This window comes from Notolepis coatsorum (assembly GCF_963971535.1).
Source record: "Notolepis coatsorum genome assembly, chromosome: 19".
In the NCBI taxonomy this organism is placed as follows: domain Eukaryota; kingdom Metazoa; phylum Chordata; class Actinopteri; order Aulopiformes; family Paralepididae; genus Notolepis; species Notolepis coatsorum.
Genome location: NC_140183.1, coordinates 47,215,657 through 47,237,175, shown reverse-complemented (window position 1 = coordinate 47,237,175; position 21,519 = coordinate 47,215,657). Strand labels below are relative to the sequence as shown.

General features: G+C 42.6%; 1 protein-coding gene across 3 annotated transcripts in view; it reads left to right on the top strand.

The window, feature by feature from the left end:
• phldb3 (pleckstrin homology-like domain, family B, member 3) overlaps positions 1-19,834 on the top strand; it is a 59,339-nt gene extending 39,505 nt beyond the window's left edge. Inside the window, exons 6-15 of one of the 3 annotated variants that reach the window (XM_084335988.1) lie at positions 2,313-2,489; positions 6,898-7,008; positions 9,201-9,302; positions 9,473-9,560; positions 14,956-15,133; positions 15,645-15,732; positions 16,987-17,130; positions 17,886-18,093; positions 18,413-18,498; positions 18,913-19,834. In XM_084335988.1, coding sequence (XP_084192114.1) covers positions 2,313-2,489; positions 6,898-7,008; positions 9,201-9,302; positions 9,473-9,560; positions 14,956-15,133; positions 15,645-15,732; positions 16,987-17,130; positions 17,886-18,093; positions 18,413-18,498; positions 18,913-19,047 — 1,317 coding nt within the window. In that variant the 3' untranslated portion in view covers positions 19,048-19,834. Of the gene's footprint in view, positions 1-2,312; positions 2,490-6,897; positions 7,009-9,200; positions 9,303-9,472; positions 9,561-14,955; positions 15,134-15,644; positions 15,733-16,986; positions 17,131-17,882; positions 18,094-18,412; positions 18,499-18,912 lie in introns of all 3 variants that reach the window. The other 2 variants (XM_084335989.1, XM_084335987.1) reach the window with 2 other exon arrangements.
• Positions 19,835-21,519: the final 1,685 nt, after the last annotated feature.

Genomic DNA, 21,519 nt, shown 5'->3' with positions numbered 1-21,519 from the left:
ACAGTGCAATTACAGGTGGTCACTGGTCATTTCAACGTTTTCAAAGTGAAATCAAGTAACTAGCTCAGTATGCAGCTCAGTATATTAGTAACCCGGCTTGTATTAGGAGGCCGGCTTATAATTGCTTAGCTCAAGAGCGCACCCGGCCATTAATAGAGACCCGGCTTGTATTTGAGACCCGGTTACTATTAGAGGAATTACGGTAACCACACTTTCGATCGTTTTCGGCTTGCCATTGCCCCGACTGCTTTGTTGTTGAATCAAGTCAAATCCTAGGTAAGCGTATATTGTGCGTGTGAACGTTGACATGAAAAGAAAAAAGTTAAAAAAATATATATATTGTGTAATCCAATCCAGATATATAGATATATAGATATATAAAAGGTTACTGTTGATCAGACAAAGATGAATGTCCCTATTGGGATTAATAGTGCAATAACTTGCTTTTTCTCTTCTTCACTTAAAACAAATAAAATGTGCGTCTTGATCATCAAACAAGAATGAATTTAATAAAGTGCAAATCTAACTTTCACCAAACATCACTTTTTGTAAAATAAAAGGTGACTCTTAAAAAAGAAATCATCAATTTTAATTAATCGATAAAATCGCCCTAATCCACAGTATTATATACAGTGGTACAAGTATGAATACACTTATAATAAACCAGTCTAGACAGTGGTTTAACAAATATGAGTAGATATGGATGTACTGAATGTACAGATATAGATAAATGTACTGTATATACATACAATATACAGTGTGTACATTGTTATTATACAGTATTATATGGATAGACTATAGGTTGAATATAGTGGTATCTGGAGTTGGTAAGCTACGCCTACTGTTATTTCTCTGTCTTCTTTGAAAAGACCATTTGTTATGTTTCCTTGTCTTTTCCTCAAAACCACACTTACATTTTAGGGCTAGAACTTGGATTACAAATCTACATACCCTTTTATCGGTTGACTGCAGTGGTTATGTGGGTTTCATTAGACCCAGGGGGTATTCTAAGAGTCCAGATTATTATAAAATCACTTCTCAAGTGTTGTTTCTTTTAGTGTGAAACTATCAACTAATCACTATAATACCCCAATCAGAACCAATATATTATATGCCTTTTCTTTTAACTTTATTATATTTATTTATTTTATATGTATCTGATTAACCAAGTAACACTGTCTCCTGAAATACCACCCTGAAGTCAGCTGTCAGTTCCTTGAGTAATACAGTTTTAATGTGCATTTGTTATTCTTCTGCCTAATCTTAAATTGTCATCGCAATCAATCAATTAAAATCCATAGCAGACCTCAAGCTATACTGATTAACACCAGTATCTTGTAGGCAGCTTCATTGTGTGTCACAAGGCTTTATGTACCGACATCACTGCTGATTAATACCAGACTGTGTCTCAAGGCTATACGCAGTGACATCACTGCTGTGCTGTTCATGCTTGGTTGTGTCTCAGTCGTACACCCTGTTGTTTTGAGCCCTGTGTGTGACTCCATGGCGCAGTACCTGTTCAACCTGATGTGTCGATCATGTCACGTAATACAGTATGTCAAAGACAAAAGCAGAAGACAAGCACACACACGCAAACACTCAGTGTTCATTGTGCCTTGTGTGGTTGCCACATTATAGAATGAGATGATGACGGGGTCCTTAGAGCCTGTTTTGTGTTTAATGAATGGTTCGCTGCTGGACAGATTCTTGTGTTTTTATCTTCCATGCCTGTGGCGTTGTGTCATGCTGTGTTAACACTAGCTGTGGTTACATGGACAATATTTCCTCAACCCAATTGAAATCAAATAAAGCTGATGAATAAATACGCTGAACCCTGTTTACATGGTCCAAAGCACGTAAGACAGACAGACACACAAACGCATTATAAAGGCTTTATTTTAACCAACCATTTAAATTATACATACACAGATTTCAAATGTTCTTGAGGCCCAACATGCACACACGCACACACACACACACACACACACACACACCTCTCCTCACCCGTCATAGCCTCCTCCTCACACGATTCAATTTTTTATTCTTTATCCATTAAAATGTATATAATCTATACTACAGATCTCTAATTATAGAATTATAGATTACAGCTCGGTTTGGCTCAGAGAACAATGAAAATGAGCCTGTTAACCTGCAATGAGTCTCCTGGAGAGAGAGAGAACATAGGGCAGAATTGCCAATATACTTTTATAATTTCGATACACTATTGAACGTAAATTATTTTCAATTTTGGATTCTGTATCGCGATCGTTAGACCCTTAATTAATAACAAACGCAATTCGTTTTTTGCACAGGAAAAGGAGCAGATGGAGGCTGCAGCCCGGGCGTTTGATGACTGGGAGTTCCGCATCCTGGAGCAAGAGAGCGGCATCGACGAGGAGGAGGCCATGGAGAGGGAGAGGGAGAGAGAGGGTGAGGGAGCGACTGGGAGAGGGATCTCGCGGCAGCAGCACACGGTCAACGCCACGCAGGTAGGAGTCTTGGGTTTTCTCCAGAGAATTGCACAGTTGCTCTCGGCTTGTTCCACTCGATTCACAGCTAATCTGAGCGTCATGTGCTTTTAAAGTCCCTGTTTACTCTGGCATGTCAGACTGGGATTAACTACTTGTAGACCACTTCCACAGTATACGGTACTACTGTAAAATGGAGCTTCCATAGACACACAGACAGACAGAAACACACACACACACAACACACACACACACACACACGGACAGACAGACAGAGAGAAGAACATTTTGATTGCTTTTAATTTAACCCACCAATAAATGGAGCTTCCATAGAAAGACAGACAGAGAGACACACAAATACATTTTAAAGGCTTTATTTTAACCAACCATTTTAATTATACATACACAGGTTTCAAATGTTCTTGAGGCCCAACACACACACACACAGAAAGACAGAGAAACTACATTTTGATAGCTTTTAATTTAACCCACCAATAAATGGAGCTTTCATAGAAAGACACACAGACAGACACAGACAAAAATAACACATTTTGATTGCTTTTTGTGTCCCAGTTGCTATTGCATGTACATATTTGTGTTTTATTACACGTATATGTATATACATACCAACTATTTTGCCTGTTTTATTCTCCACCCATCGATCATCCATAGCAACACTACTATCACCGACATCCAAGAAGGGGGATCCCCCCTTGAACGGCCCTTCTAAGGTTTCTCTCCTTCACATTGCCTGTGGTGCTTTTTTCCTACGGCTAGGTTTTTTGTGAGTTTTTCCTTACCTTCGCTGGGGTATGTCTGGGAGTGTTGTTTTGGATTTCATGATGGGTTTTTTGTTATTGATTTATTGTGATGTTTCTTCTTGACTTGTTTAAAGAACACTTGTCCAGCCCATGGGGACATTAACGTGTGATTGCAGGTTTTACAAATACATTTGATTTGATTTGATTTGAACCCACCAATACATGGAGCTTCCGTAGAAAGACAGACAGACAGACAGACAGACAGACAGACAGACAGACACATTATAAAGACTTTATGTAAAAATGTTTACCATTTAAATTCTACATACACAGGTTTAAAATGTTCTTGAGGCCCAACACACACACACACACACACCTCTCCTCACCCGTCATAGCCCGTCAATTCTCCTCACACTCACCAGCATCACACACACACACACACACACACACACACACACACACACACACACACACACACACACACGCCGCTGTCACATGACTTCCCACAACAAGTTAGGCAATTACATCAGTCGACCATCGTAAGACTGAAATGAAGGAGGGAGGGAGGGAGGGAGGGAGGGAGGAAAAGGGGGGAGGGATAGATATAGCGAGTTGAATGAGATGGAGAAAAGGGGGGTGATGAGGATTTACTGGTTTGAGGGATTGACATGGTAATTTGAAGAGGTGTTGAACTACCTGTAATCCAAATGGGGTAGCCCCACTGATGAAACAATAAACCGGAATGGAGAGATGTTTCTTGCTCATGTATTGTACTGTATTCTGTGACCGTAAAAGGTTTTATTTACGCTGGTAGTGTTTGTAAACACTAGAGTGAAACTGACGTATGTATTCTAACTTAGTCTGCAACTAGTGTTGTCACGATACCAAAATGTTGACTTTGATACCGATACCAGCCGGTATCATGATACCGGTTTTAAAATGATACCACAGCAAAAGCCTAAAATATCATGAAAAGTAATGGAATATATAATATTAGATGACAGAACATGGAAAATCCTTTATATAATTATTCTATTATTAAAATAATAAATACAATAACACATTGAGCGCCACAAGCTTCCCCCATCCTTCACTGTTTAGCACCAGCTTTTCATGACCATTTTCGCGATATTTCACGATCTTTGCGGAGCTATTGTATATTCTATATTATAGCTATGGAGACAATAGTATGGCTCATTTGACAGACACTATTTCCAGTCCAACATGTAAAAAAGAGTTTGTTTCTACACACTGTAGTTTGTAGTTTATTACATGCTAAACATCGTCCATTTCCAAGATAATCCAGTCTTTTTTTACCCCGAAAATGCGATCGTTACAAAACGTTTGGTTTATGTCCGGTAAAGTAAGACACTGTGATCGTTACATAAACATGTTTCAGGTTCGGTAAAATAGACATAGCTTAGCCAGAAGGTAATCCAAAAAGAATAATTCCAATGATCCCATCGGCGATCGCGATTACTCGTTTATGTAATTGCACGTGTTTACGGGACACTATAGGTTTTGAGGCAAGCAGATCTGCTAGCGATTGCTTTGGAAGAGCTCCTCCCCCTCAGAGCGAGTCTTGATAGTCGAGTTCATTCATTGCCTCTCCTGATCCATTTCTTTCTGAGTTCAAAAGGTAGGCGATACTGCCACCTGGTGAGATTCGATCGGCATTGCAATTCCAACGCAGGCAAACGAGCCAGGGACACATAGAATTATCCGGATGATGGTTTAGAACAGGGATCAAAGGAAAAAGATCAAAGGATCACCAGAGAAATCTCGGGTATGGCGCTCAACCGCTGGCGAGATAACCTGACTGAGTTCAAATAATAAATAATTGTATTATTAATACAATTAATTAATTAATAATTTTATTAATAAAATAATAGAAAATACGGCATCATGCTATTATTCTAAAATAATCAATACTAATAAAATGGAGTATTTGACCGTTTTTTAACAGCTGGGTATCACACTACTTTTCTAGTATCGGTGTATCGTGCAACCCTACTTACAATGTCATAAAGAAAGTTCAAAACAAGCTTATTATCCATCAACAAAGAAAACTCCTCAAGAATGAGAATGATTGGTTTTATCTGGTATCACAGCGGCTAAAAAGCTTATAGCATCACAATGGTTTCAACCAGGAAAAATGTGCCGGAAGGTCTGGATTCTTACATATCTCGATGTGATTTATCTAGAAATATCCACAGCAAGAATTTTGGGTCTCAGTGAATCCAAAATTACAATGTGGTCAGAAGTGGTGGAGAGAATAAAAGCTAGCATATAATTGTAGTGCCTGGTTAGGAGCGAATGATAATGGATGGATTATCCAAGGGGGGGCCCGGGGGGGGGGGGGAGCGAGCGAGAGCATATGTGTGTAGGGTATTAGATAGCAGGTATTATTAGGTGTATATCTTGTATAAGACATTTACTTAAAAATGGTGATTTAACTGGATGTGCACTGTTAATTAATGCTTGTATATCTAATTTTATGTTGTCATGTTTGTTTATTTGTTTGTTTAAAAAATAATAAAAATAATAATAAAATACAAAAGAATGAGAATGAGGGCGGTCAGGTGGCGTAGCGGAGATTGCGCTCGTCACCAACGCAGGAGATGCTGGGTTTGAGCCCAGCTCCGCGTTGCTACCAGCTTGGCTGGTCGTTCATGCTAATACAATTGGCAGTATTAGGGGGTGGGAAGCTGGTGGGTGGGAATCTGGCGTTGTGGACAGCGACGCCTACAGGTCAGGTCTCGGCGCTTGCTCAGTGGGGGCAGGACTTGGTGGAGATAGCGTGCCCTCCCACGCGTTACACTTCACCAATGAGAGTCCTCGCTGCCAAGTGAAAAGATGTCACTGGCAGTCGCTGCACATATCGGAGGAAGCGTGCGTTCGGCTTCGGGAATCGGGACGCCCTTGTACCGACTCGTAGGAGAACATGCATACAGCAGCCAGGTAGGGGAGGGGGGGGGGGGGGGGGGGGGGGGGAATTGACATGGCGACTAAAATTGGGACGGGGAGAAAAACAGAAAATTGGAGAAAGAGAAATAAAAAATAAAAAAATAATGAGAATGAGAAGACTGGAGAAGGGAGAGAGAGATAATGAGGGATGAAGAGAGGGATCAAGAGAGAGAGGGAAGGAAAGATGAAGAGAGAGAGAGGGATGGTATGAGAGCCACTGCGATTGACTCAGCTGTACTGTGACCTCGCTAGAGTTGACAGCACATTTCTATACCTCTCTCTCTCCCTCTCCCCACCAAGGTGCTGAGTTGAAACCAATCAATAATTTCCTCCAGGGCACCACATTCCCAATCCCTGCTGTCATCTCTCTATCTCTCTTTTGTCTCTCGTTAACTTGCTAATTGAATGTTTGATTTGCATTGTGTGTGTCTTGAGCGGACCTACCTGCATGTGGTTGTGTGTGCAATCACTCATTCACACACCACACACTGTAATAGATGTGATCTGATCAGAAGTCCTGTTTATGTAATGTTATCATACCACAGTAGTATAAACACATTACATAAACCGGGAACAAACCGTTAAGTTGGCTAGCTAGCTAGAAATGTCATAAGGGAGTTTGTTGTAGCCTATTGCCTGCTTCTTGATTTAATTAATTAATTAATTATTATTATTATTATTATTATTGTTATTTTTGGTAGGAGCGAGTCCAGCAGCTAGAGAGACAGCTGAAGGAGATGGAGAGAGAGAAGGAGAGGGAGATGAACGCCTTGAGGAAAGAGAAGAGAGATCTGCTCCATACAGCTCAAAAGGTACAAGAATACAGTGGTGATGATGATGTATTTGAACTGGCACACTATTCCAATGTCCAACCTTTGACAGTTTAGCCTGTCACAATATTATACAATTTTATGTATTATTATTATTATTATTATTATTATTATTATTATTATTATTATTATTATTATTATTATTATTATTATTATTATTATTATTATTATTATTATCATTATCACTATAAACCAATAACACAATCATAAGATTAGATGTTTGATCTTTTGTTTTTGTAGATAGTACTGTGTCCCATTATTGTCAGTGTTTGCCTCAGCGTTTTTCAATGGACGGATGGATGGATGGCTGGTGCTCCACAGTGTGATTCATAGGGATGGGATTATACAATACAGCGTACACATGGATGAGTGATATGGCGTTCACGATTTGATACAACCACGATAAGAAGGGAGTTTTCGAAGGGATTCACGTGTTGTTGTCGTCACTTATATACGTATATATTGCATACAGGATGGTGATTGCACCCTCCTGTACAAACTGTGTAATGGCCATCGGAGAGCTTATAAAAGTGACTACTACTGCGCCAGAATAAAATGTAGCTGATATCGCGATACGGTTTTCTGCCCCATTGTAATTTTTTTGTATCGCAATATATTGGTGAATATATTCCTTAGTGATTCACCAAGTCACTGTTCTGAGAATAATCTGGCTTTCTCGTATAGCCAATGATATGCCTTTGATTGAAGAAATGACAGACGGGCCCCAGTTGGAATGGGTAGGGTGTCGACGAGATGGGAATGGGGAAAGGGCAGAACCGATGGGAGGGAGGGAGAGAGAGAGAGAGAGGGAGAGAAGAGAGAGAGAGGGAGGAGTAAACTCTACGAGGGAGGGTGCCTGGCTCTGTGTGTGTGTGTGTGTGTGTGTGTGTGTGTGTGTGTGTGACAGAGGAGGGAAGAGGGAGAGGGAGAGAAAGAAGATAAGCTGGGAGAAGTTGAAATCCTAGAAGCAACCGGTAAGCTGAAACACAACAGCAAAACCTGCATGTCTCAGGACTCTTGAAATGGTATTTTTCAGTGTAATTCCTTGCTGCTATGTTAATGAACTGTTCTGAATTAGAGAATGAGAGAGATAGAGGGCTGGAGGGAGGGCAGAAGGGAGTGGCTTCATAAAGGAGGGGTGTGAGGCGGTGCATGTGTACGGTGTGAGTGTGACTACTGCATGACTGACTGTGTGTACGGTGTGCCTGAATTGTAATGGTTCTCTGTGGGACTGTAATCGTGGGAACTTGAGAAAACTGTCTTGGAACAGTCTCATTCATTCAAGCCAGCACTAGCATGAGAGAGAGAGAGTGAGAGAGAGAGAGAATAGCAGTGCATGCAGTGTCTGAGTTGCTCATGTGTTTGTGAGTCAGGGAGGGAGGGCTGGAAGGAAAGATAGTGAGGGAGCGATAATTTTTTAACTCATTAGAGTCATTCTTGGAAGTGGGAGCGACTTTCCAGTCTCAGTCAGTCATGCGGTTTGTCCACGGCTATGTATCAGGCCCGCGTCACACGGCTGTGTCTCAGGCCCGCGTCACACGGCTGTGTCTCAGGCCCGCGTCACACGGCTGTGTCTCAGGCCCGCGTCACACGGCTGTGTCTCAGGCCCGCGTCACGCGGCTGTGTCTCAGGCCCGCGTCACGCGGCTGTGTCTCAGGCCCGCGTCACACGGCTGTGTCTCAGGCCCGCGTCACACGGCTGTGTCTCAGGCCCGCGTCACACGGCTGTGTATCAGGCCCGCGCCACACGGCTGTGTATCAGGCCCGCGTCACACGGCTGTGTCTCAGGCCCGCGTCACACGGCTATGTATCAGGCCCGCGTCACACGGCTGTGTCTCAGGCCCGCGTCACACGGCTGTGTCTCAGGCCCGCGTCACACGGCTGTGTCTCAGGCCCGCGTCACACGGCTATGTATCAGGCCCGCGTCACACGGCTATGTATCAGGCCCGCGTCACACGGCTATGTATCAGGCCCGCGTCACACGGCTATGTATCAGGCCCGCGTCACACGGCTGTGTATCAGGCCCGCGTCACACGGCTATGTATCAGGCCCGCGTCATTGCGATGTGTCTTGTGACTTGAGGCCTATTTCATGACTCATTTAAAGACGACTTCATGGCCCACTGAGAGACTAAATTTGATGGCTGATTTCGGACCCCCCCCCCCCCCCCATCAGATCCTGAAAGAGAAGAAGCCGCTTGCCGATTGGTCCAACATCACCAGCTCCACCCCCTGCATGATGTCACTCTCCCCGCTGACCATTCCCAGATCACCTCAGGTACGACGTGTGTGTGCCGCGTGTCACCGCTGACTGTGCCAGGTGTTCAAAAGATCATAAGATTTGATATGAGTGAATTGAGGCTTGATTTAAATTAATTTGTCTAAGCACACAGCTCACCCTTCACACCACAAGCTAATACCGTTCTCCCTTTTACATTTTTTACACAGGAGCTGTGCAAAGAATCTGCCAGTTTACCCAGAAGGAGAAGCTCCCACCGTAACAACAAGCTCTGTGATAGGCCGCTTTCGGCACAAGGTGAATAGTCCTCTGTGATTGATCCTCGATTATGAGTCCTCTTTTTTTTTGCTTAAACCTCGAAGCACTCGAGAACCTGGAGATCACTTAAAACTAGGGATGCTCGATATTGGCTTTTTTACCTATACCGATATTGTCCAACTCTTAATTTCCGATACCGATATCAACTGATACCGATATATGTAGGGTTCCCCCCCCCCCAAAAAACGGAATAATTTCAGGTAATTAACATTACATATCTCTTGCCGTGTAATTAACACATTATGCATACTTTGACAATAAATAAAATAAAAATTTTGAAAACGGATACAGATATTTTCCGATATCACATTTTTATGCCAATATTGGTAGGCCAATAATATCGGACATCCCTACTTAAAACCATAGTACTATGACACGGAACAACAGTGCTTTGTCTCCACCTCCACTACACCTCTTATTCTCTTTTTGTCCATCTGTTTGTTTTCCTCCCTCGCTCTCGGTTGAATTTAAGGCGTGTCGGTCAGCAGGAGTTATTGGCGTTCTAGAAGCAGGATTTTCCTGTATGGACCGGATGAGCCAGTGGAGCTCCCTTTGTAGCTACTGATTTAGTTTGCAGTCCTGCAAGTTAAATCCCCTCCTGTGACGCAAACACACACACACGCAGTGCTCGCCTGTCTGTATCAGGGTTGATCTGTCAGATTGTGTCAAGTTATGCCATGTTTGTGTGTTTGTGCATGTGTGTGTGTGCTTGTGTGTGTGTGCTTGTGTGTGTGTGTGTGTTTTGGGGATGTACCAATGGCCCCAGGGGGCTTACTGCTGAGACTAACTTTGCAGATTTTTAACCTGAATCCTATCATTCTGTTGTGAGGAGGACATGTGATAATCGGACAAAACATTTACCAACGTTTTTCTGTGTCTCAAGAGCTCGGCTGCATACTGTAGGCCCAGTTCAAGTTCAAGTTCAAGTTTCACGTTTCTTTATTAGTTGTCATACAGAAAAATGCAGGATACTTTTGTATGAAATGCTTCTTTCTGTTTTGCTCCTGAGAGTGTGCTAGGTAAAAATAGATAATTATAAAAAGTATAATAAGTATAAAATAGAAAGTCAAGTCTTAAACAAGTGTAAACAAGACAGAAATGTTCAATATACATATGTACCAGTGGAGGTTATTCAATGACAACACGTGAAGCACAAATTCACTCATAATTATTATTAATTTACACATATATATATATATTTTTTTTATTATTATTATTATTTATTTTCTTTATTAGAAATGTTTTCCCCTGTAAAAAAAATGCCAGTGAAATTATTTTTTCTTCAAAAATGGCCAAGTGACAGCTCTGAGCTCTCTGATCAGGCCTGCTCATCACATAACTGCAGTGATGGCGAGCTGTCAATCACTATAGTGCAACTTATAGTGCACGGGTTGATCTTAGTTGATTATTATCCAATCAAAATAGGCTATTTGAGTCATCTAAGCCCCGCCCGTGCATTATTGCGCACGCCACTCGCGAACGGGGATTGAATGATTGACAGCCCTCAGAGTTCTGACACTCAAATCAGAGAAGAGCTCCATGACTGTGATGATGTCATCAAGTTCTCCGGCTGTTTGATTGATTGATTGATTGATTGAAAATTTTATTAACAGATTGCAGAATGGGTACAATACAGTACAGCTGTAACAACACAGTAGGCTAAATTAAACTTTGCGCCAACATTAGGACCGCAGCGTGACTGTGATGATGTCATCACCAGTGATCTCCAGTAATCGGAGATAGTATAAGGAGTTTGGGGGAGGATTCGCGAAACATGTGTTTACCTGTGGCCAGGGAGAACCGGGAGTTGCATTGAAACTAGGCTTGGGCGGTATCCTTATTTTCAAACCGGCAAACCTTTATGTTATAATACCCCGGTGCACGGTATTTGACGGTATGACTTTCATTTTCATCAGCGGGGGGGGGGGGGGGGGGGTTTACGTGTTACCAAGTAAACAAATCATCGTCAGCTCTCAGAATGGTAGTCCCGTCCCGCACCGGTAGAAGCCTGCACCGTTTTAGCGTTAGCATCTAGCCTATAGCCATGGCAGACTATTTGATTCCTTAAGGGCTAGAAATTGCCTGGGTTTTGGTGATATGCTCCCGAAATGCTCCCGTTGTTTGGCTACTTCTATGTGCAGTGAAAACTACTCGAATGCTTTATAACCTAGTCATTGATTTAGTTCAGGGTAATCTAAGATTAGCCGCAGAGCTAACGCTACTTAACGTGAGCTAACGCTAGTTATTCAAGCTCAGTAGCTCACAGAGAGAGATAAACAGCTGACAGCGGATAGTACAGGACGGTACAAATACAATAAAAAGGCGGGTGGGGGCTGTTGTGTAAACCTTGTACTCTTTAGTTCACATAATTATAATAAGAGACGGATTGCCCCACAACAACACTGCTCTCGTCACAACGCTTTACGGTATTTTCACAGCACTGTCGTAACATTACCGTAAAACGTGAACACCGCTGTGACCCACTCGCTCCACTAGAGCGGTCTCGCCCTCTGCTGGCGCGTGTGTGCACTACACTCAGTGTGTGCACTACACTCAAAACTCCGTTTCACTGTTATAGAAACTGAAGCGCATCTGTGATTTTGACGGTGACGGACGGTATTGAAAATCAATACCGTAGGTATTTCTAAATACCCTGGTATACCTTAATACCGTCATACCGCCCAAGCCTAATTGAAACCTACCAAGATAGACCCCCACAACCAAGGTTATCGGACTACCAGGTCAGACGGGCCGACTTAGTCTCGCTCTAAGTGGGCTGGCTGGGGAAGACGAATGGAGACCTTTTTCATCAGAAAATATCGAAGGATGGATTTAATTTACAAGTGATCAGATGGGAGGGAGTCTATTTACGAGGGACACTATTTCCTGTAACGACGTCAATTTAGTAGCTGCGGCGGGTCTGTGTTGATTATGAATTAATTGGCTGTATTTTACTGCATGCGTTCACTGCGTTGGTATGCTTTCTGCGGGTAACGAGCGATTTATTTTGGTCCGCTGTGGCCTGTTTGTGTGTGTGTGTGTGTGTGCACACGCGTGTGTGTGTCGTTCAGTTCTATATAGTGCTGAGTGATGTGCATCTGAGATTGATCTGGTGATACGTTCTGTACAACATCTTCTCCTCTTCCTCTCCCTCCTCCTCCTCTTCCTCTCTCTCCTCCCCTCCTCCTCCTCTCCCCTCCTCTCCTCCTCCTCTCCCCTCCCTCTCCTCTCCCCTCCTCCTCCCCTCTCCTCCTCTCCCCTCCTCCTCCTCCTCTCTCGTGATGTTTGTAAGTGAGGCGTGTGTGTCAAGAGTTACTCCAAGGTATTTATTACTAGTGCCTGTTGTCTTCAACTGTAGTGTCTGTCTGCTGTCTTCATAACCACACTGTGTGTCTGTACTTCTTTATTACATTTTATCTCTCCCGTCCTCCCCAATATTTTTAACTCAGCCACCACTGCCACACACATTGGGGGATGTTTTAAAAATATAATTTAACATATAATATAATAATTTGTGCTTCACCAAAAGAACAATATACAATGCAGAGTAACAATACAATATAAATGGGAGAGAGAGACCTCTCGAGACACAGAACTCAGTCAATACGTTTTATGTGCCATTATCAATAGGATTGACACTGAAAATGTGTGACGTAGTCTTTTCGGTATCTTACAATACAGATTAGCTAGTGATGCACGATATATCGGCCGCCGATATAATATCGGCCGATATGGCAATTTCTTTACGTATCGGTCCGATATCAAGATAGGGCTGATATAGGCCGATATTAAAAATGTATTATTATTATTTTTTTTTATATTTTTTTTTTATTTTTACATGTTTTGGCCTTAAATAGTTTCAAAATATCAGTCATTTCTGAAAATAAGTTACAAAAGTAAAAAAGACATGCGTTTTGGAAAATAGCTCTTTATTTGATTATCATAAAAAAAGTGTTATCTATACAGAGATATCGACATCGGTAAATATCGGTATCGGCCAGAACAGCAATATTAATATCGGTATCGGCCACAATTTTCACATCGGTGCATCACTAAGATTAGCCTATCCTATCGATGCAGTTTCACTGGATGGTGTGTGTGTGTGCTCATCTGTCTGCATGCTTACTTCCTGTGTGTGTGTGTGTGTGTGTGTGTGTGTGTGTGTGTGTGTGTGTGTGTGTGTGTGTGTGTGTGTGTGTGTGTGTGTGTGTGTGTGTGTGTGTGTGTGTACTGTAGCCAAATAATCCTGAGTCTTATCTGACCAATCAATTTATAGAACCAGTACAATGGTGTTAATTCAGCCAGAAAACGCGTATTGTGGAATGCTTATGTTAGGAGTGTCATTTTCATCATTTGATTTGTTAGAACTGTTTTCGTGCACCCTCTCAGCTCCCACACAGCCAGCTCTCAGTGTGTTGAGGATATGTGGTCTTCTGTTCTCTGAAAAGAGATCAGTCAAGTTGGTATCCTACTGTAATACATGAAGCTTTAATGTAAACAAATGAATGGGATCGGCTATGGGAGATTAACATTGGCTAACCTGTGCTAGCAGTTGATAAATTAATTGTCACATTTGCTGTGGATGTTTTTCTACCACTAGGAAATTGAAGCAAACTAGTTTAATTTCTTGTTTGTGGACTTGCTAGCTGATATCCTTTACAACTACTGACTAGGGGTGTAAATATTTGACCCCACAACGATTTGATTCGATTACGATTCTTCAGGCAACGCTTCAATGCATCATGAAATCTCTTCATTTGACCACGATTTGATTCGATGCGATTCGATAAATTTTCTATCAGTTAATTCCTCCAAAAATGTTGAATACACAAATGTGGTTGGGGGAACTGATTCACTCAGCATGAATTGACTATAGGGGTGTAAATATTTGACCCCACAATGATTCGATTCGATTACGATTCTTCAGGCAATGATTCAATATTCATTTGACCACGATTCGATTCGATGCGACCTTAGGATCGATGCATTGCATTGTTACACCCCTACTACTGACTATTGACAGAAGCAGAGTGGATGTCTGAAATGGGTTGATTCTGTTGATATCCAGGGGGATAGTGATCATAGAGCTTTAGTCATAATTTTCACAACAGTTCTAACATTTTGGGTAATTTGACATCAACATCCCTTCTATATTTGAATACCACAGGGGGGGATTCATTGTACTGAATCTTTAAATCCCCTCTTGCATGACTTCTCCCCATAAATTCTCCTGTCCCATCACCTCTTCTCTCTCCTCGCCTCCTCCTCTTCCTCCTCCTCTCTCTCTTATATAATACCATTTGTGCTTAACAGCGCCTATTGTTCTTTCCCCCCCCTCCCCTCCTCTGTCTGTTCCTGTCTCTGTCTTTCCCAGGGTTGGTGAGGATGGACCCAGACAGCGAGAGCCCCGGGGCCTTCACCTCCCCCCTCTCCCCCCTCTCCTCCCACAGACTCAGCAATGGTCACAGCAGCAGCGGACACAGACCTGGGCAGGGCAACAGCAGCGGGCTCCTGACCCCCTGCAACAGCGCCAGCAGCTCTCGCGCTGCCAGGTCAGTCGTTGTACAAACTCTTTCTTTTTTACTTAATGTTTTTTATTTATTTTTCTTCCCAAAGGGAATGATATGAGGGAGCTGGGCTTATTGGGTGCATTTACATTGTGTGCGTTGACGTATAGATGTTAGTTGTGATACTCTAGTATTCCGTCTCTGAGTCATATCCCATTCATACAAGTACAGACGAGCTCATATCCAGACTGTGAGAAACCTGAATATGATCACTGGGATATTGCGTTGTTCGCTGGGTATTAGTGTGCATATACTGTGCAATATTCCATTCACAGGCATATCAATCACGGAGATATGATAATGCATACAGACACCTTATCTAAGAAAATGTGCTAGTGTCCAGAATAGTAATGTGCATGTAAATAATGTAAACACACTCGATTGTTTTGATTTGGGTATTTAAAAAAAATTTAAATAAAAAATTGTGGTTGGTGACTATAATGATGCGAATTACGACAGTGATAGCAACACAGTGTTAACTGTCCTCCTCCTATAGCCCGTGCCTGGGTCTGCTGGACCTGGTGGAGATCGAGAGAAGGCTGAGGGAAGCCAAGGCAGAACGAGAGAGGTTGCTCAGAGAGCGGGTGAGTCACCTGCAGCAAGAAACGCTAAGCTGGCATCTCTAATCACAGGCCGACACACCGCATCAGACATGGCTGTCTGACTCCCACACAACTCCCACATGACTAGGCCAAGAAAACAGCCGGCAGATGGCTGGATGCTTTTTTTTTTTTTTACCTATCTCTTCAGAATGGTTGGGGGGGGGGGGGGCTCTGCTGGTAAAGCTCCACAATGGAGGAACAAACTTCCCACCACAGTTAAAAAGGGTAATTGAACCATTACACTGAAGAACCATATGTCTGTTTTTGAATTTATTTGGACAGCGCATGTATTTGCTGTTGTGAAGTTAATCTAGATCACTTGAGAGTGTGAATGTGATATATATCACAAGAAACTACTCAACCTCAACACTCTAACCCTTAATCTTTAGATAGAAGTTTGAAAACATTGTTCCTCTGAAAACTTAAAAACGGACTTATGTATATGGTTGTTCGTTTGAGGCGCTCATTGGTTCTTCACGTTTCACATAGTACAGTAGAGTTTCAACCACGTTGTCGCATACCTTTTCAGTAAGTACTGCACCAGTATCTGTGGAGGTTTCTGCTGATAAGGAGGACAGATGTAGTTTTGGAAGTAGTGTGATCCATGAAAGCACTATGAAATGTGTATTGATGTGTATGCGGTATTGATCCATGTGTGATCCAACACTTCATTTTTTTCCCCCTTCATTGTAGAACTTCAAACACAATTCTTCAAAAACAGTTATCTGTGCGGTTGTGTGCTTTTCCTCTTAGATGGGTAATGCCCTTAAAGTGGCATTTCACCAATAAAACAATGCTGATTTATTTTGCACATAAACAGTTTTGCACACATACATTTAGTTTGACAAATTATTGAGAGTAAATTAGTTTGAATATGGCCACCAGTGATGTCACCGGGGACATTGAATCCTTGTGTTGTGTTAATTACAGCTCAATGAAATGATATGGTAGCAGTCCCAGTAAGACAAGATATTGCTATTTTTTCATCTATGTAATTTCACAGAGCTGTAAAAGTAGAGTTTTTGGATGTGCGTAAAATTATGTGCAAATAAATCTGCATTGTTTTTATGGTGGAGTTCCCTTTTAAGTTCCTTGCCACAGGCAGTTGGTTATAAAGTACTATTGTGTGTGTGACTGTGTGTGTCTGTCTGTGTGTCTGTCTGTCTGTCTGTCTGTCTGTCTGTCTGTCTGTCTGTCTGTCTGTCTGTCTGTGTGTGTGCGCGTGTGTGTGTCCAGGAAGAGCGACAGCGGTTGTTGGTGGAGGAAAGGCAACAGAAAGAGCTGGACTCTCCAAGAGAAGAGCTACCAGAGACCCCGCCGCCGCGTCCAGAGCCCATCTCCCCGCAGGAGCGGCCAGAGGCCAGTCCAGACTCCCCAGAGGTAGAACTACTATGTTCCTCATCTCTTCTAGCTCTGATCCCGTCTCCAGGCTGTTTGGTGGTGAGCACTGCCCACATCATGACTTTGACCCCCATCTCCCAAACCGAACATTTTTGGGAGGTTCTTATGAGTCATGTTCACTAACAGACCAATTCAGCAACACAGAGAATGTGTTCCCTTCCCCCCCCCCCCCCCCCCCTCCCCTCTTCTGGTTGTCTGCAGAGTTTGCGGTCACAACTTTACCTCTAAGCAAGGCAGGAACTACGTAGAAACAGGTGTGGATTACATGAAAGCGTCAAATGACCTGAGATAGAGTGAGGACAGGCTTGTGTGTGTGTGTGTGTGTGTGTGTGTGTGTGTGTGTGTGTGTGTGTGTGTGTGTGTGTGTGTGTGTGTGTGTGTGTGTGTGTGTGTGTGTGTGTGTGTGTGTGTGTGTGTGTGTGTGTGTGTGTGTGTGTGTGTGTGTGTGTGTGTGTGTGTGTGTGTGTGTGTGTGTGTAATGTAAAATAAGAAAGTAACATTAATTTGTTGCATTTGTGCTTTGCTTTAGCTGTAGTTTGTTCAATGTATTCTCATAATATGTCCCTTGGGCGGTTTAAGCAGAGACGTTGGATCTGTAAGCTGGGGCAGTTTAGAAATGACAAAAGCACATGGTGGAACGGCAATGCACACAACAGACCCCCGGAACCCTTTCATGTCTCAGTGAAAAATGGAGCGACTCATTACAAGAAATCCCACATGTCTCTCTTCAGCAGTGCGGCCTGCCTCTCTTCCTCTCACCGAACTTTGACCTCCGGGCACACGTGGAGTTGCTAGGTCACGGCGTGGCCGGTTGCATGGGCCTGCGCATGACCCCTCGTCGCTGTGCGGGCTTCCTGACCAAGCGAGGGGGCAGGGTAAAGACCTGGAGGAGGAGGTGGTTCCTGTTTGACATGGACCACAGACGACTAGCCTACTACACAGGTCAGACTGGGCCTGGCACGGCGGCGTGTGCACGATGGATCTATAAAAAACATTCGTAACAATTAAGAACGTTGAGAACACATTCGTCATTATTCATGAGTCATGACCCAAGCAATAATGCATTCATAGAGGAGTAAGGAATGTGTCCTGAATGTCCAGCTAACGTAAATCATTACCCAACTGTATCATCAACAGCACGTGCATTTGTGTTTAAAATAATGGAATTGTAATTCAGTTGAAAGCTGCTGCAGAAATTAAAGGTTTGTTTCTGTGTTTCCGCTTCACGTCTCCACCCCCCCACCCCCCGCGTACGATGCAGACTGTGATGAGAGGAAGCTGAAAGGGGTCATCTACTTCCAGGCCGTAGAGGAAGTGTACTATGACCATCTACGCACCGCCACCACAGTGAGTTCTCATACTAGTATGCAGTGAATGGGATTGGGTTAGCAGCATGGCAGTGAAAGGTTAACCTTCTGTAGTGTGGTAGTGAAAGCTTAACCTTCTGTAGTGAAAGGTTAACCTTCTGTAGTGTGGTAGTGAAAGGGTTAACCCTTTGTAGTGTGGTAGTGAAAGGTTAACCTTCTGCAGTGTGGTAGTGAAAGGGTTAACCTGTAGTGTGGTAGTGAAAGGTTAACCCTTTATAGTGTGGTAGTGAAAGGTTAACCTGTAGTGAAAGGTTAACCCTTTATAGTGTGGTAGTGAAAGGTTAACCTTCTGTAGTGTGGTAGTGAAAGGTTAACTCTTTATAGTGTGGTTAAAGCGTGAACGAAGATCTCTTAACACTTACTACCCTTTATTTTCCCCTGTGTCTCTTCCCAGTCTCCGCGGCAGAGTCTAACATTCTGCGTGAAGACGTACGAGCGTCTGTTCTTCCTGGTGGCTCCCAGCGCCGAAGCTATGAGGATATGGATGGACGTCATCGTCACGGCAACTGATGAGCACAGCCGTTACTGACCCCTCGCCTCTCCTATCCTGTGACCGTGTGGCCCGTGACAAGTGGAGCTACTGACCTGGTGGTTTCCCCTCTCTGAGGGAATGGTATGCTAGTTAATCAGAGGACCCCTCTCGGCAGCCATCTTTGTACCTGGAATTGTGACACTTGGACTACACACGTAAGACTTTGAGGCGAGGTGGTTGGTTAGAAGTGACAATCGTACAATACAATACAAGACAATTACAACTCTTCCTGAAGGATTTGACGGTGCTCTAGCGAGAAGTTACTGAGTGAGTGGTACTCCAGCGATGGTATAAACCTCACAATCACCCCAACAACTACAGTAAATGTCAACCACCAGCTTTGATTTGCCAACTGGTTGACACTGTTTTTTCTCCTGTTGGGATTTTTTACAGTTTGTACTACAGCAGCAGTTGGCTTTGGCCTCCCCCTGGTGGTGAATGTCAAGTATTGTAGGACCAGTGTACACTACTACAGCAGAATATGTCTATTTTCATCAGATTCAGTAAGAGAAAAAATAACAATAAAAAAACACTGTGTATACAGTTGTCATGGTTTAAGTTATTATATGGAGGTGTATGGATGTGATAAATTAATGATATTAATGATAACACTGTTATGGACTGTATAAAGGTTTCTTCATACAAAGTTGGAGTCTGTTTTGTAGTTGCTGTATTTAATATTATGGTCAACATATTAACACTATAGATTTACCAGGCTGCTTACAAAGTATTTTATGGTTAATTTATACAGTAAGTTAGCCAAATGTCAGCCAAGTATTTCAGTACACACAAAACAAATGGTTTCCTGCTTTAAGAAAAAAAAACACAATAGCATTTTGTCAGTTCCCCATTTTTACCCCATCCCCATTTAAGTTAAGTACAAACCAAAAAAGCCTTGTTGAGACACTATCGTACATCAGCAGTAAGTAGTCATTTCTGATCTGAATTGTGTTAACAATACTGTAGGTTACACATCCTTTGAAGTTACTGGATGACCATATGTCTGTCCTAAAGACATCTTGTTAATAAGTTAAGAGTTTTAGCTTTTTATTTTTTGTGCACAAGAGATGTGTTTTAATGTAGCCTATGTTATATTTCCTGTTAAATGCCTTACATTTAGTCATTTAGCAGACACTTTTATCCAAAGCAACTTACAAATTGTGTACAAGAAGTCAGCAGGAAGTGTGCACCTCTGGTAAGGGTAAGTGGTATTGTTCGTTTAGCAGTGCCGAACTTGAGTACATAGTAGTACAGACATATGTACAGAATGCCATAGTACATAATAGAAGACATAAGACGTTTTATTGAAATGTTTTATTATTCAGATATTGATTGAAAAGGTGTCTTCAGTCGACGACACCGTCGGCTGCCTGACGGTGGTCGGAAGTTGGTTCCACCACAGTGGAGCCAGGACAGAATAGCCTGCTTCATTTGTACATACAATGAAATATTAAATATTTTCTTTCATTCAAACCAGCTGTCATCCCTTGTCGTTCTGAATTCATCTTGTGTACTTTCTGATGTATGCACTGTGTAGACAAATTATTATAGTGAGAGGAAACAAGATCAGAAATAAAACACTGAAAAGATTTCATCAGACTAGGTCGTTCCACTCTTTTGAAATCGTGTATTGCAGCTGCATTAACCTCATTCCCAGCTTTATCTCGACAGCTGCATTGGTTTTTACTGTCACCTTATTGGTTATTGCAGCTGTCACCTTATTGGTTACTGCAGCTGTCACCTTATTGGTTTTTACTGTCACCTTATTGGTTACTGCAGCTGTCACCTAATTGTTTTTTACTGTCACCTTATTGGTTAGTGTGCAGTAGTCACCCTATTGGTTGCTGCAGTTTTCACTTTATTTGTTTTATTGTAACCTAATTGGTTACTGCAGCTGTCACCATATTGGTTTTTACTGTCACCTTATTGGTTTTTACTGGAGCTCATCGAGGACTTACCGGCGCCTGTGTGAATCCGTCCCGCAAGAAATGTCCAGTGCTGGACTGTTTGTGTTCATTGGCTATCTGATGACAGGTGTGTACATTTTCATTGTAGCCTATCATTATGTATGACTGAAATGGATTTATTTGTATTTCCCATTGTTCAGACTTTCCTTCCCCATTACTTTATTTTATTTAGACATTTTTAAATACTTATTTACATACTGTATATCCATGTGTAGGGCATTCATTTACGTGTGTGGGTGTGCGCGTGCGCACACGTTTATTTTCTGTAGGTGTTCTGTGCCAAAAGTGGGAAGCCTTCATGCCTGACAGTATACAGGCTCTGAAAGGGTCCTGCGTAGTAATCCCCTGTTCATTTGAGGTTCCACTTCAAATCAACCAGAAGAAGTTTGAATCAGCCACTGGGAAATGGACCAGGGTCTTCTCCCCATCACTACCAATGAATGACAAGATGGTCATGTCAACACTGCCTGTAGACTTACTGTTGAGGAACTGTACCTCTCAG